The 13,930-nt window shown below is 49.9% G+C and overlaps 1 protein-coding gene across 1 annotated transcript in view; it reads right to left on the bottom strand.

The window, feature by feature from the left end:
• Positions 1 to 3,815: 3,815 nt before the first annotated feature.
• The window catches only part of CCND2 (cyclin D2), a 28,390-nt gene continuing 18,275 nt past the window's right edge, over positions 3,816 to 13,930 (bottom strand). The window contains exon 5 of the mRNA XM_043441606.1: positions 3,816 to 9,213. Coding sequence (XP_043297541.1) covers positions 9,064 to 9,213 — 150 coding nt within the window. The 3' untranslated portion in view covers positions 3,816 to 9,063. The remainder of the gene's footprint in view (positions 9,214 to 13,930) is intronic.

Genomic DNA, 13,930 nt, shown 5'->3' with positions numbered 1-13,930 from the left:
AGGCAGCTACCAGTTCTGCTCACCTGTGGGAGGGAGGTGTCGCCCTACACCTGCCTGCCAAGGTTCTCTCTGCAAGTTGCTCCCGCCTATGGCATTAGTGCCACCTAGTGGAGTTCCCAGGAAGTTGATACCCACCAAGGCCAGAGGATGACGGGGCCCAGCTTGCGTGTTCAGTTGCTCAGTCGTGTCTGACCCCTTTGCGACCCCATGGACTGTAGCCCACCAGGCTCGTCTGTCCATGGGATTCTCCAGGCAAGAATACTGGAGTGGGTTGCCATGCCCTCCTCCAGGGGATCTTCTCCACCCAGGGATCGAACCTGTCTCCTGCGTCTCTCCAGGTGGACTCCTCACCCACTGAGCCACCTGGAGTAACGGCCAGAGTCAGAGGAAGTCACCACCAGTGAAACGGAAGCTGTGTTTTGGATAAGCATAGACACCAAGTTTCCGTGGGATGCTGAGGCAGAGCCCCCAGTTTCATCTGCCTGCCTGATGGGATCCTGATGGAATCTGCCCCTCAACAGCAGGACATCCCTGAGCCCAAGCCATTAGCTCAGAAAGGCCGGCCATATATCTCAGGAGGAATTAGGTACATGGGAATCCCAAATCAATGTCTGCGGTGGAGTTCATCCTTTTCATGAAGGTAGCATCGGTATTCACAGTGTTTAAAATCCATTATATTGTGTGTGCTCTTCAAGCTAGGAATATCTTCCCTTCACTTTTTTTTTAATAAGGAACAACAATTTTGATCAGAAAGCTAGCAGACAGAGGACTAGTGTCTCAAAAAAAAAAAAAGTCTATTTTCCATTCATTTTTAAAATCACTTCCCATCCTCTTATTTCTGGAGAAAGTCAAGCTCTGTTTACAGACTCTACTGCGTGTTTCCAAATGTATTTTCCTAAAACTCATTTGCTTGAGCAAACCCATGCATCTTGTCAGAAAGCACCCGGAGCCACCCGGGGCATCGGCGTTTGCCGTCAGAGCTCTGTGCCGTCTCATGGAAAACCTCCTAAACCGGAGGGCGTGGGTTATGTCTGCTCTGCTTTTCCTTGAAGGCCAAGTGTAGTTGGCCGTGCACACGCGCACTGGCCACGGCCGGTCAGCTCTTTGTGACATGCTGAACCTTCGCACCCACTGTCACCACCAATCCTGCGGCCGTTGTTGCCGTAATGACAGGGCAGAAATGATCCGGTGTAACACCCAGCTCTGAACACTCTCCTCACGGCAGCAGGTTGAGCTCAGGCAACTGGAACTTTTCATTTTAGTGTGACCTCTGTATCCCGACTCAAAGCCCCAGATCTCTGCAAAATTGTTTAAAAAAAAAGTTCTCCCTAGAGCAGAAGCAAGTGAAAGTGTTAGTCACTGAGCCGTGTCTGACTCTTTGTGACCCCACTGCCTGTAGCCTGCCAGGCTCCTCTGTCCGTGGGATTTTTCTAGGCAAGAATACTGGAGTGGTAGCCATTTCCTTCTCCAGGGGCTCTTCCTGACCCAGGGATTAAACCCAGGTCTCCTACATTGCAGGCAGACTCTTTACTGTCTCGGGAAGACCAAAACATCTGGGTCTTAGACGGGGCACCCGGATTGAACCCGGGCCCCCTCCTTGGGAGTGTGGAGTCTTAGCCACTAGATAAGACCTGGGATTTTGACATCTCTGCTCCATCACTATCTTCCACTTGCAGAAAGGACCCTTGCGTCCTTTTCATGAGGGTAACATCGGTGTTCACGGTGTTTAAAGTCTGAGATTTTCCAAGTGTCAGATGAAGTGGGTCTGAGAATGTGTGTGAAGGGGCCACTGGATGGATCCCAAGCCAGCTATGCAGGGTGAGGCTTCGGCTTCCTTCCCACCTTCAACACCCAGGGCCCAGGACGGGAGAAGCCGGCCGCACTGGACGGTATTTGGGAGGAGAGGTGCTGAGTGTTATTAACAGACAGGGCACAAGCACTGCGGGGCACACAGATGGGGGAGGGGAGGGGAGGGAGGGACCTGGCTGCACTGTCGGTCGTGCAGAAGAGGATTCCAAGGATGGTTAAGAGCAGCAACCAACGAGAGAGGCCTTGGAAACTCCCGAGAGGCCCAGCGGACGCCACTAGGCAGAAACCCAAGAAGAAAGCTATGCCTGCTTTCCTCCAAGAACACTGGAAGTGCACGGCGGACGGAGACAGAGGGGAACTTCTGAGTCCTTGTAAGATGAAGCATTCTATGGAGTGGAGTTACTAGGGGATAACAGGGAGGTGGCTCATCCGGGCTTGTCCCTCCATGACCACCGTTACCCTTCCTGCTTGCAACTGAGGTCAGAATTAAACTGGAAAACAGCCTACAGTGACTTTTCCCCGCCTTAGAGACTAGGTTATTATTTTCTGTCTCTGCAGCTCTATTTCCTTTAATATTTTATTGTTTAACTCTCATAGAAATTCACATTTTTAAATTTTCACATTTAGGATTTTTATGTTGTAGTGTAACTGATTTACAGTGTTCTGTTAGTTTCAGGTATATAGCAAAGTGATTCAGTTATACATTTATCTTTTACAGAGTTATTACAGAGTATTGAGTAGAGCTCCCTGTGCCATACAATAGGTCCTTGTTAATTGTTTTATAACAGACAGACATGTATCAGTATGTTAATTCCAACCTCCTAGTTTATCCCTACCTACCACCTTTCCCCTTTGATAACCATAACTTTGTTTTCTAAATTTGAGTCTGTTTCTGGTCTGTGAACAAGTTCATTTCCTTTTTTAAGAATCCACATGTAAGTGATATCATATGGTATTTGTCTTTCTCTGTCTCGTTTACTTCACTTAGTATGATCATCTCTAGGTCCAACCATGCTGCTGCAGATGGCTTTAATTCCTTCTTTTTCATAGCTGAGTAATATTCCATTGTATATATGTACCACATCTTCTATTCAGTGACTTTAAAAGAGACAGGTAACTACAGAGAAAATGAATTTTCATAGCAACAGCAAACGGGCATGACCCATCACTCTTGGGAAAGAGGCTAGTCTGAGTTTCTGAGGTCATGGAGCAACTGGCAATTCGTTTAAGGGTGGCCATTCCCACCCCTTTCCCAGGCTCTGCCTCACCACCCTTTCCTCCAAAGCAGCGGTGGTCCTTAAGGGAGGGATACAGAGAGAGAATCAGGAATCAGGTAGGAGCCACCAGGAAGCAACCGGAAAAGCTGCAGTGGTCTGGTTCTCCATGGACACGCCCCACCCAATTAGAGATGGGGCTTCCCTGGCAGCTCAGTTGGTAAAGAATCCGCCTGCAATTTGGGAGACCTGGGTTCCATCCCTAGGTTGGGACGATCCCCTGGAGAAAGGAATGGCTACTCACTCCAGTATTCTTGCCTGGAGAATCCCATGGATGGAGGAGCCTGGTGGACTACAGTCCATGGGGTCACTCAGACATGACTGAGCGCGCGCGCGCGCACGCGCGCACACACACACACACACACACACGCAATCTTAAGATGGCACCTCAGAAGCCAGAAGATGCTCGCTCAGACCCAGGAGTGAAGAGCCGGCAATAATCAGGAGATAGCATCTGAGGTCAGTTATGATAGCAGTGACTGACGCGCCTCTTGAAAGTGGTCTGAGGCTCCGGTTTTTTACAAGAGGGTTGCCTGGGTGATCCTTGTTTTTTTTTTTTTAAATAAAGGCCATCAATGGCTTGCACCCAAGTGACACATTTAAATGACCCTTCAGGTTAGGATCCACATTTTACCCCAACACCAACTATGGCCAACAGAGTTCTGACCCAAGAAGGCTGTGTTCCACACTGAGGACTGCTGGTCTAAAAAATAAGTCAAAGAGCCAGAGACCTTAGGTCAAGGTGAGTTTATTGTCCAAATAGCATAATCTAATTGCATCCAGAACCATTTTCAAATCCATCTTTAAGCTAGTCAGAAAAACAGGTTATTATTTTTAAAAATCACTTAACACTGAAAAGATAGGACCTCAGAAAAGGCAGCTTGACTATACCACGTCACCATCATAGCCAATACAACATTTTTTTTTCCCATACTTCCTAAAAACCTTCTGTGTATACTGATCATGCTACTTTAGCACTTGCTCGCACGCCGACCAAATAAACACCCACACCTCTTATAGAGTACATGGTGAGAGATTAACATTGACTCGATATGGCATCACACTTGTTTAAAGCAAAAAAAAAAAAAAATTATAATAATAATAAAAGAAAGTCAAGGACGAGAAACTGTAACTGAGAGAGAGAGATCTGAGGTACATGGTACAAGGGTAATGAACATAATGGAAAAAATCCAATGGCCCCGTGACACGCTGGGGATTTCAGAGGTGGTGAGCAGTAAGAAACAGAACCAACTTAAAAAAAAAAAAAGGATAGGCATCTGTGAAAATACACTGGCTACTGTAATGGCTACAGTCAGTAAGGCACTTTTTCCCCCCCAAAGTAGGCTGCAGGCAAAGGAATAAATGCGACAGCAAGAGCACGCGTGTACACGTCTGCCGAAGGCTTCCGGAAACCTAAGCCAAGAAACGGGTCTGAGGGCCCAGGCGAGTCTAGAAGCAGAGACACCGGGATGCAGAACAGTGGTTCTGGAGGAAAGAGACTGTTCCAGGTTGTTTATTAGAATCCAGAACCAGGAAAAGCCGGATGGGATGAAGAAGCCATGAACATCCTAATGAATTTCCCGCCTTGTTTCACACCAACGGGTGACGGGAACCATGCCGAGCCCACAGCTGAGGAGCCTGCGTTTGTTCTAAAGCTACAGGGCGCGTGTTGGGTAAGGGACTTCACCGTCTCAGCACTGATTTCCCTTTTAAAGCTATTCTTGGGGTTGGACTGTCTCAAAGATAAACACGGAGGAACCCTTTTGGCTTAGAAGCCAGCTGGCTTACTCAAGATTTCCTGCCCATTCTTATCTCCCATTCCCACTCTACCAATAATTCTCTCTTCTTGAACTAGAAAAATCAGTATATTTACATGATATAAGGTGCACGTCTGTTTCTTCTCCCAGCCCTGTCCCCCCTGTGGCCCATGGGGAGAACAGTCTGCTGCCCTCTTTGAGAAAAAATCATCCAGTCCTGCCGCCACCCTCATCGGGGAGTCCCAGGGCTCCTGGGACCCTCAGGGGTGGGTGGCAGCCTCCTCGGAAGGGAAGACCCCGATGCCCGCAGCCAAGGGCCGCCCCTCCCGAGTCACACATGCCCGACTCCAGTGAGGACAGGAGGCAGGAGGGGGCCTCTGAACAGCCCACCGTCCAAGGGGGACCTGGCTGGGGGACACTGGCTGCTCAGTGGGGTGGGGACAGTTCCAGAGGACAGTCTCCGTGGACAGAAGCCCCTTCTCTCAGCCTGGAAGTGGGGGGGTGCAGTCTGCTGAGGCACCCATCCCCTGCCCCCACCTGCAGGCTTCTCGGCTGCGATGAACAACCCACATGGAACTGACTTATGTTCAGCATATATTTTTGGCATACGAGGATTTTCACCCCCTAGGATTTGGCCAAAATAGGGGAAGGAACAAAATTTGGCCAGCGAGGGGAACAATCAGTCCCCACTGATGGAGAAAAAACAAACAACCAAAAAAAGAAGAAGGAAAAAAAAAAAAACATAAAGAGAACAAAGTGAAGGACAGATACGATGACAGCAAGGTAGGAAAAAAACCAGAATAGGTTGGAACCTCCTTCACGGGAGGAAAGAGAAAAAAAAAAAAAAGAAATGCACCTGAACTCCTCTGGGACAGAAACTCCTACCGAGGAAACCAAGATCCAAGATCCGAGGAAAGGGCACAGGACAGTTCAACAATGCCCGGGGCCCGTCTTTTGTGTAAGGAAGGAGCAGGCAGGAAAGCAGAAGCTACCTAGCACCCTTCCCACCTGCAATCCTACGCCTCCCATCACGCTAGGCACAAGGTGGAAAAGGAGAAAAAGCTAGAAGGTCCCAGGAACCCTTAGGGCTCCAGGGAAAGTGGAGAGTGAGAGACCGCAGGGGGATCTGTTGGCCTGTCTCGTTCCTTATTCCTCTCACTCACTGCTCCCGTTTGAGCTGAGCAGCTAGTCACTGTTAGAAGGATCTATACCTCCCTTTCTCTTTAGGTCCCAAGAGTCTCAAGAACTCTAGGGCCCATGCTTGTCTCCACCACACAGACCACCCCCCAACCCCGGTTTGCCCAGAAGAGCAGCCTACGCAGGATGGCCTCTTGATAAAACACAGGCCGCTCAGCCTTTCTCCTCCAAACCTCAGAATTCACCGCCCACTGGCCCACCAGGAATCCTGAGCATCTCAGGATCACGTAACTCACCGAGTCCTGAAACCCTTCTAACTCACGTCAACGGAGCCTGACTCACCTGGGATTCCATCTCTGGACAGAAGCAGCCTGCCCACGTGCCTTCAACCACCGATCCGATACTCACCCCGACCCGCTTTCCCGATCATGCCAATTCAGCACACGATTTAAAACCTGAAAACCATGCAGTGCCACTCAGCGAGGACCACGCCCTTGCCCCAGCATTTTGCCTGTCACAGGCCAGACAGGTGGGAGCAGTTCCCATGGCAACCCTGCCTGCCGCAGGTTCAGACCTAGGAAACCCTCTGAGATCGTCCTGAAGGGGGCAGGGGCCGGGGAGGGGGGGTGGTGGCTGCCAGCATCCAGGAGAGAGAAACTTGCGAGAGAGAGAAACATGCCGAAAGAAGGGAAACCTCCCGGGTGAAAGGAGAACTAGAAGCAGATGTGCTTTAGAAAGGCCCGCCCGATGAGGCTCTCTGAACAAACAGCCTGCTGGAACTGTCTGGTACCCAAGTGCAGATGCTGCGTGCCCAGCACACAGCATCACTCAGCGCTGTGTGTTGGCCTTGCGGGGGAGGGGAAATCCCTTGGTCCAATTGCATTTTTTCCATCATGATGAGGATACCGGAGTCAGAATGGAAGCCTGATGACCTTCACCGCTGAGGAGGTCTCTGGGCGTGAGACCCTTACCTTCCATCGGGGAGAGGCTGCGGCCCCCTCCCCCCTCCGCCTTCCCTAACTGATGGGCTCCCAAGCAGAAACTGTACGGTTGTGAGGTATTAATGAAAACAAAAATGTGAACCATTTTCTTTCGTAGCTATTGATTTTGTCCAGTAAACCTGAGGTAAAGAATACTCTGTCTTTGAAGGATGTGATCAGAGAGGGGAAAAAAAAAAAACCCATGAATACGCAACCAGAAGAAAACACACTATGTATGGAAGAGGGCTTTTCCAGTACGAAGAACTCCTATCTCAACCAACTACTTCAGGACTTGGAAGTTTAAGCAGTAAAATAATATATTATAAAAATGTTTATATAATAGCAGCACACTCGGTGAAACATTACAGCTAGGTACTGTTAATGTGGATAACGATGAATGATCTTAGCTTCTTAGCAGCGCAAAAAAAAAAAAATAATAAAAAACTGAACATAATAAAATGAAAAATAAGAGACCCTTAGATTTTTCTCCATCTTAAACCCTCCATACTATGAAACAAGGCAAAATCTGCGTATAAAATAATTCTTCAGAGTAGCCTTGTCCTGATCTTATTTTTTTTTTTTACTTAAAAAGGCAAATATTTTAATAGCTTCATTACCTGTCAATTATAATTGTGCAAAAAAAAAAAAAAAGTTGGTGCATCAACCTCTCTGCTAACTGAATGCCTCTAAGACGTGGAGAGGAAAAAAAAAGTTCAAGTACGCTGAATGCAACTTTGCAATGAAATCAACGACAAAAGAAACAAAACGGAAACGGGAACAAAATGCCACACGGATGACCCGCTGTCTGTCTTTGCACCAGCAATCATGCTTCTTTCCATGTCCAAAGGGGAAGTATAGAGGTGGGAATTAAGATCCTTGTGTGCCATCAAAATGGTTACAGATCTCTGCTTTTAGGAATGTTGTCATAGGGATTTCAGCGGAAGGGGATGTGTCTTGAGTCCCTGGAGGGGAACCCAGAGAGTGTTGGATACAGGACAGCAACCTGACCGGAGGGGGGCGGCAAGAGGGGAGGGGACACAGGAGGAGAAAGGAGGCCTCTAGTCTGTATGATTTGCATAAACCAATCCATCTACCCCCTCGGGAACAATTTTTCAAAGTGCTTTTCGAATGGAATGGTTTATACCAACGCTCACCTGTGGACCGGACATGCCAATCAGCACCAAAAAAAAATTAGTTTTTTTTTTTTTTCCCTAATGAGGGATGCCAAGGTCACATTACTCTCTTGAACACCTCAGGAGAAAAAAAAAAGTTCCAGATCGCACCCTGGGGCTCCATCTGCCTCCATTTCACGGAGTTTGTGGGATGGCCCATAGCTAGATTGCCCCTTTAAGATAAAAATGGGGTGGTATCTGCAACGAACCAAGTTTGGAAGAAGAAGCAAGGTATCGAAAAACATGAGAAACCCAGGATCCAATCACCTGTGTCCAACGGGCAAAACAGAACATCTCTTTTAGGTAGCAGCTACTGCAGACAGCAAGACTTGTCACTAGAGACCCAGCATCGGTCCTGACTTAGCAATAAACAGTTGGTTGGGAGTCGGGCGCTTCTCCATCCAAAATGGTTCGATTGCGCTGAGATTATTCGTCACTCCCTCCCCATCCTGTCCCTCCTTTATTTCTAATTCCTTCTCAAGTTCATTGCTTCGCAATCCAATCCTGCCATACATGGCATCCGCAGTTCTTCCAAATTATCCTAACAGGGGTACATACGTGCTAGTTCATAACATGGAAAAAAAAAAAGTCTCTAACTTGTTCCCATAGTGCAGGCGTATATTTTTCTCTAGCTACTCTGCAGGTTTTCCTGTAAGCATGTTACTATGACTTTTAACATCAAACAGTAACTGTTGGCATATATAAGGGATTCCCTTCTGTTGTACTTCAAATAGGCACCAAATGCTTGTAATGATTTCGTTTTTATAGGACCTTTATCTCTCACTTCTAAAAGATCTTTCAATAGAATCTAGGTGGGGGCAGAATTTTTTTTTTTTTTAAAGTTTCATCCTAAAACGTAAGAGAGCCAAATACAACCAGAGAGAAGGAGAGAGCAGATTGGACGCGCCCCTCCCATTTGGCCCGCCCCACATCCTCACAGGTCGATATCCCGAACATCTGTAGGGGTGCTGGCTTGGTCCAGCTCATCCTCCGACTTGGATCCGTCGCCCTGGTCCTGACGGTACTGCTGCAGGCTATTCAGCAGCACCACCTCAATCTGCTCCTGGCAGGCTTTGAGGCAATCCTAGAAGGGAGAAGCATCGAGACCAGAGCCGTTAGCAAGGGTAACAGGACACAGAGCAATCAACAAAGAGAACACACATGATTCAAGCCCACCCAACTCCACGCTCCAGTAGGTGGTGGTAGTTTAGTCACTAAGTCGTTTCTGACTCTTGCGACCCCCTGGACTCCAGCCTGCCAGGCCCCTCTGTCCATGCGATTTCCCAGGCAAGAATACTGGAGTGGGCTGCCATGTCCTTCTCCACTTTCAGTAGACAGAAAGTCAACATGTACAAGAGGTGCGTCCTCCTGGTGGCCGGGGAACCACTCCAAGTGGGCTCCATAGGCCGGCAGCATCCGCACCACCTGGGAGCTAGTTAGAAATGCAATTCTCAGCTCTCTCCGAACCAGCCGCATCTCAGAATCTGCATTTTAGCAGAAGCCCAGGCAGCGCTGGACAAGGCGAGGGGCCATTTACAGCCATGCAGCACCTGGGAACTCAAGGACCAGCGAGATGCTTCCTGCTTGGGGACACTGCGTGGTGAGGGGACAAAGGCGAAGGCGAGCCCTCCAGACAGTGCGACAACGCTAGACCACCCAAGGGACAGATATAAGCGAAAGGACTAAACTATTCTGAGCCTCACAGCCACTGCAGCAATGCTCATAAACAAGCCAATTTGTCTGTCCGCTTATTTACCATTCCCTTAACTCTCAAAAAATACAACACACAGTGTTTACAAAGTTCTGGACACTTGAGCCGTCTAATTCGGGAGAAAGCAAAAAGAAAAAGCTGCAGCACTGCTTTGAGATTAGTCTATATTTGGAAGGGAAGATTCAGGGTTTGTCAGCCGCAGGCAGGAGCTCCTCTAAACTGGGTGACATTGATACAGCAGTAATTAACGGGTGTCATCAGGGTGGGACGGTGGTTGGCACTAGCAACCGGGGTGTGAGCTGAAGTAACTGTTCGTAGCAGATACTGGGTAGGCCAAAAGGTTCATTCGGCTTTTCCCGTAAAATGTTATGGAAAAATCTGAATGGACTTTTCGGCCAACTCAGCATCTCCCGACCTCTCTACTCATCAAGCTTGGTTTCCTGGCACTCTTGTAAACGTATGGAAAATATGTGAACTCCACTCTGCCTGGGTCTTTCCACAGTTTCATGTATGTTCCCCCTGTGTTTGCTCCACCATGCAATTTTCACTGCCCAGAGGTTGCAGTCTGCCAAGCACACAGGCATTATCTCTATTTTCCAAAGATCTAAAATAAAGTTGGAGCTCCTAGGAAAGTTTCCATGCCCCCATATTTTCCTTTTGTATCTCTCAGCCACCGTACACTGTTAAACCATAGCTTTTTAGGAAAATTAACATCTGGAGCGACAGCAGACCCAGCGCTGAGAGCAGATATGAAATACCACTCAGAATGAGTGAAGAGGGACAGAGGGAGGTGGCATCTGCTGTTCCCACGGCCAGACTTGTGGGCACCACTGAGTTATTCTCCTTCTCTGTCCTTGGTTTCCCCGTTTGTAAAGTAAGGCTCAGGAGACGTTCACAGAGGGAGGATCAATGGAGATGTCTAGATGAAGCTCTAATCATTCGTTACAAAGAGGAAGTCTTGGAATCTGAAAGAATTTCTGAGGTTTCTCTGAAATGAGGTACGAGTGAGCATTTGCTCACGACAGGTGACGGGGGCAATGGGACAGGCACTGGGGATGGAGCATCCAGCAGGGAGGCTGACTCTTTGCAACCCCACGGACTGCAGCACGCCAGGCTTCCCCATCCTTCACTATCTCCTGGAGTCTGCTCAAAGTCACATCCATTGAGTCAGTGATGCCATCCAACCATCTCATCCTCTGTCGCCCTCTCCTCCTCCTGCCCTCAGTCTTTCCCAGCATCAGGGTCTTTTCAGTGAGTTCACTCTTCCAATCAGGTTAACAAGGCACAGACTGACAACAGTCAAAACTGCTCTGGCTGGTCCCCTAAGAAGCTCCCCCGCCAACCATTGACTTTCCTTCCTCCGTGATTCTGTTTCTGCATCAACGCAACTGCCACCCAGCAACATGATGAACCCAGGACGCCACGATCATTTCTGCATTAGCCACACCAGCAGCTGAGACAGGCGGTCCTCTGAACATGGGGATGGGGCTCCAGAGAGCTAAGCAGCTTGATAGGGGGCCAAGGACAGTCTCCCTGGGGGTCACCCAGGTGCCTGCTCTTCCTGGTATTCAGGTTTCCCTCCCAGCAGCCTGAGACCCTAAAGAAACAGTTCTGAGAAAGTCCTTCAGGGCGGGGCTGGTACACCACGCAGTCACTTCTATGGGACTTCGAGATAACACAGGCATCGAACGTCATATTTATGTAACTTGCAGCCCCAAACCATTTTCCTGAATAAAATGAAGAAAGATTTCACACAAAACACAGACTCTCCTTCCTCCAGTCAATGTAACCATTTTTGACAGTGGCCAGCTCTTCCTCTTTGATACGTCTTACTTCAAGAGAAAAGGAAGGACCACAGCAGTTGTCCCAGCAATGAGGATGGAGCAGGAAGCGAAGGCTCTCAGGGGTCAATTGTGTCCCCCATTCCTAGGAAGCACTCTGACCCTCCTCTGGTTCCACTGCTGACAGCATCCCAGTTTCAACTGTGGGACCTGTCACTCTTGGCTAGATGAAAACCTACCAGAGGGCAAGAGCTCATTTTGCATAAAGGATGCTGATGTTCTCTGACAGTGGCATGAAGCTAAGAAATCAGCCTCCCTCTTCCTGGAGAACGGAGTTCATGCCCTGCATTTCTTTCCTATAGTTTTTTTTTTGGCCATGCAGCATGTGGGATCTTAAGTTACCAGACCAGGGATAGAACCTGTGCTCTCCGCAGTGGAAGTGCAGAGTCTTAACCACTGGACCTCCAGGGAATTCCCCACTCCCTGCATTTTAACACCTTCCTTCAGCATCGCAGGAGCCCTTCCCCTTGGTGGACTTCCTAAGACTGTGTGAATTTCCTGTGAGCTGCTGGCAGGTGAAGCTGGAGGGAGCGTGGGCTGGTGCCCCTACCTGCAGCAGACCTGCACCCCCACCCAGTCCCCCCAGCCCCAGTCCTGCCCAAGGGGCTCTCAATCTCCCCAGCAGGGACCAGGGTGGAGGGTGTGACCCAGAGGGAGGAGGCCAAGCCTATGGATGGAAACAGACAAATAGACAGGGGACAAGCTGCGGAGCCTGAAGGGAACAAGAGGCAAAGCTGCAAAGAGTGAGGGCAGTGTTTTCCTGGGCCGGGTTCTTGGGGGTGATGCACATAGATCCTTACAGAATCTGAGGACTAGGGGCTCCGGGGGCACTGTAACAGCTAGCAGCCCTCACTTCCCAGCTTAGAGAACCGAACTGGAGCTGGCTCGTCCCCCAGTCACATGTAGTCAGAAGTTAAACCCGGCCTTCAGAGGGCAAGCTTCCTATTCCAGAACTCTCTTCCCACTGCACCTCTCTGCTCCTTCCAGGTTCCAAGGAAAGACAGACCAGAGAATCTCCAGGAAAGGCAGACACAGCCCAAGAGCGGCCTGGAAAACCCCCAGGACAGCGCCTCAGATGAAAAGACGCCCCGGGGCCCTCTGCTCCTCAGCAGCCTCCAAAAGCACCAGCCATTGTGTCGAGATGCCCCAAATTAAGCTGATTAGAAGGAGGGCCATAATGCTCGTCTGTCAGCCTGGACAGGTGGCACTCCCCAGCGCTGGGGGTCGGGCAGGCCTCCAGCCCCACGAGGCTGGGCCCCCTCCCCCCGCAGCCCTGACAGCCGCGTTTGTGATGCCGGGCTCCGTCCCCCGGGCCCCGACTTCCTCCGCTTGCTGGCTCCAGCCCCGCGCCCTGCACCCTCCTCGGCCTCGGTGAATGGGCTGCGGAACTGTTACCATCGGCCCCCAGCGTCGCTGCATCAGGGCATTGTCACCACACACGCACTGCACTCAACAGGGGGACAAAGGGCTGAATGAGCCCCAGACCCGCGGCCAACTCAGGCACAGACAACTTAGGAAACTATCTCATTCTTCCTTTCTTCGCAGCCTGTTGGGCTTATTTCCTTGAATACCAAATGAGGCCCGCAGTGAAAATCAGGCAGGCGCGCGGGAAGCGTCAGCTCCAACTCTGCTTCCTCTGCCGCCCCGCCCCCGGCTTCCCTTCCTCCAGCCACTCTTCGGGAGGCCCCTGACCACACAGACCCAGTCCTGTCCACGTAAGGCAAGTCTCGGGAACACAGAAGTCTCCGGGAGAAGGTGTGCTCGAGAAGGCTCCAGGGACCAAGATGACGTCAGTTGCGTCCAACTCTGTGCGACCCCACGGACTGTAGCCCGCCAGGCCCCTCTGTCCATGGAATTTTCCAGGCAAGAATACTGGAGTGGGCAGGCATTTCCTCCTCCAGGAGAATCTTCCTGACCCAGGGATCAAACCCACATCTGTGTCGACTGCACTGGCAATGGGATTCTTTAGCACGGAGGCTCCTGGGAAGCCCAGTCTTAATCGCATCTCCCCTGGCACTGCAGGTTGTTTTGTAATAGTTCACTGACAATAGGATTCTAATATGCCAGGATAACCCTAGGGGACGGATGTCCTGGAACTTCTCTGGGAGCTACTTAAGACTGAGACAGAGGGGCTTCCCTGGTGGTCCAGTGGAACCAGGACTTTGAGATTGAGACTTTGAGTCTCAATTGATTGACACTTTGCCTTCCAATTCAGGGGACCCGGGTTTGATCCCTAGTCCAGGAACTAA

The sequence above is a fragment of the Cervus canadensis genome, chromosome 21 (genome assembly GCF_019320065.1).
Source record: "Cervus canadensis isolate Bull #8, Minnesota chromosome 21, ASM1932006v1, whole genome shotgun sequence".
NCBI lineage: Eukaryota > Metazoa > Chordata > Mammalia > Artiodactyla > Cervidae > Cervus > Cervus canadensis.
The sequence above is the reverse complement of the archived record's forward strand: the minus strand, read 5'-3'. Positions and strand labels throughout refer to the sequence as shown.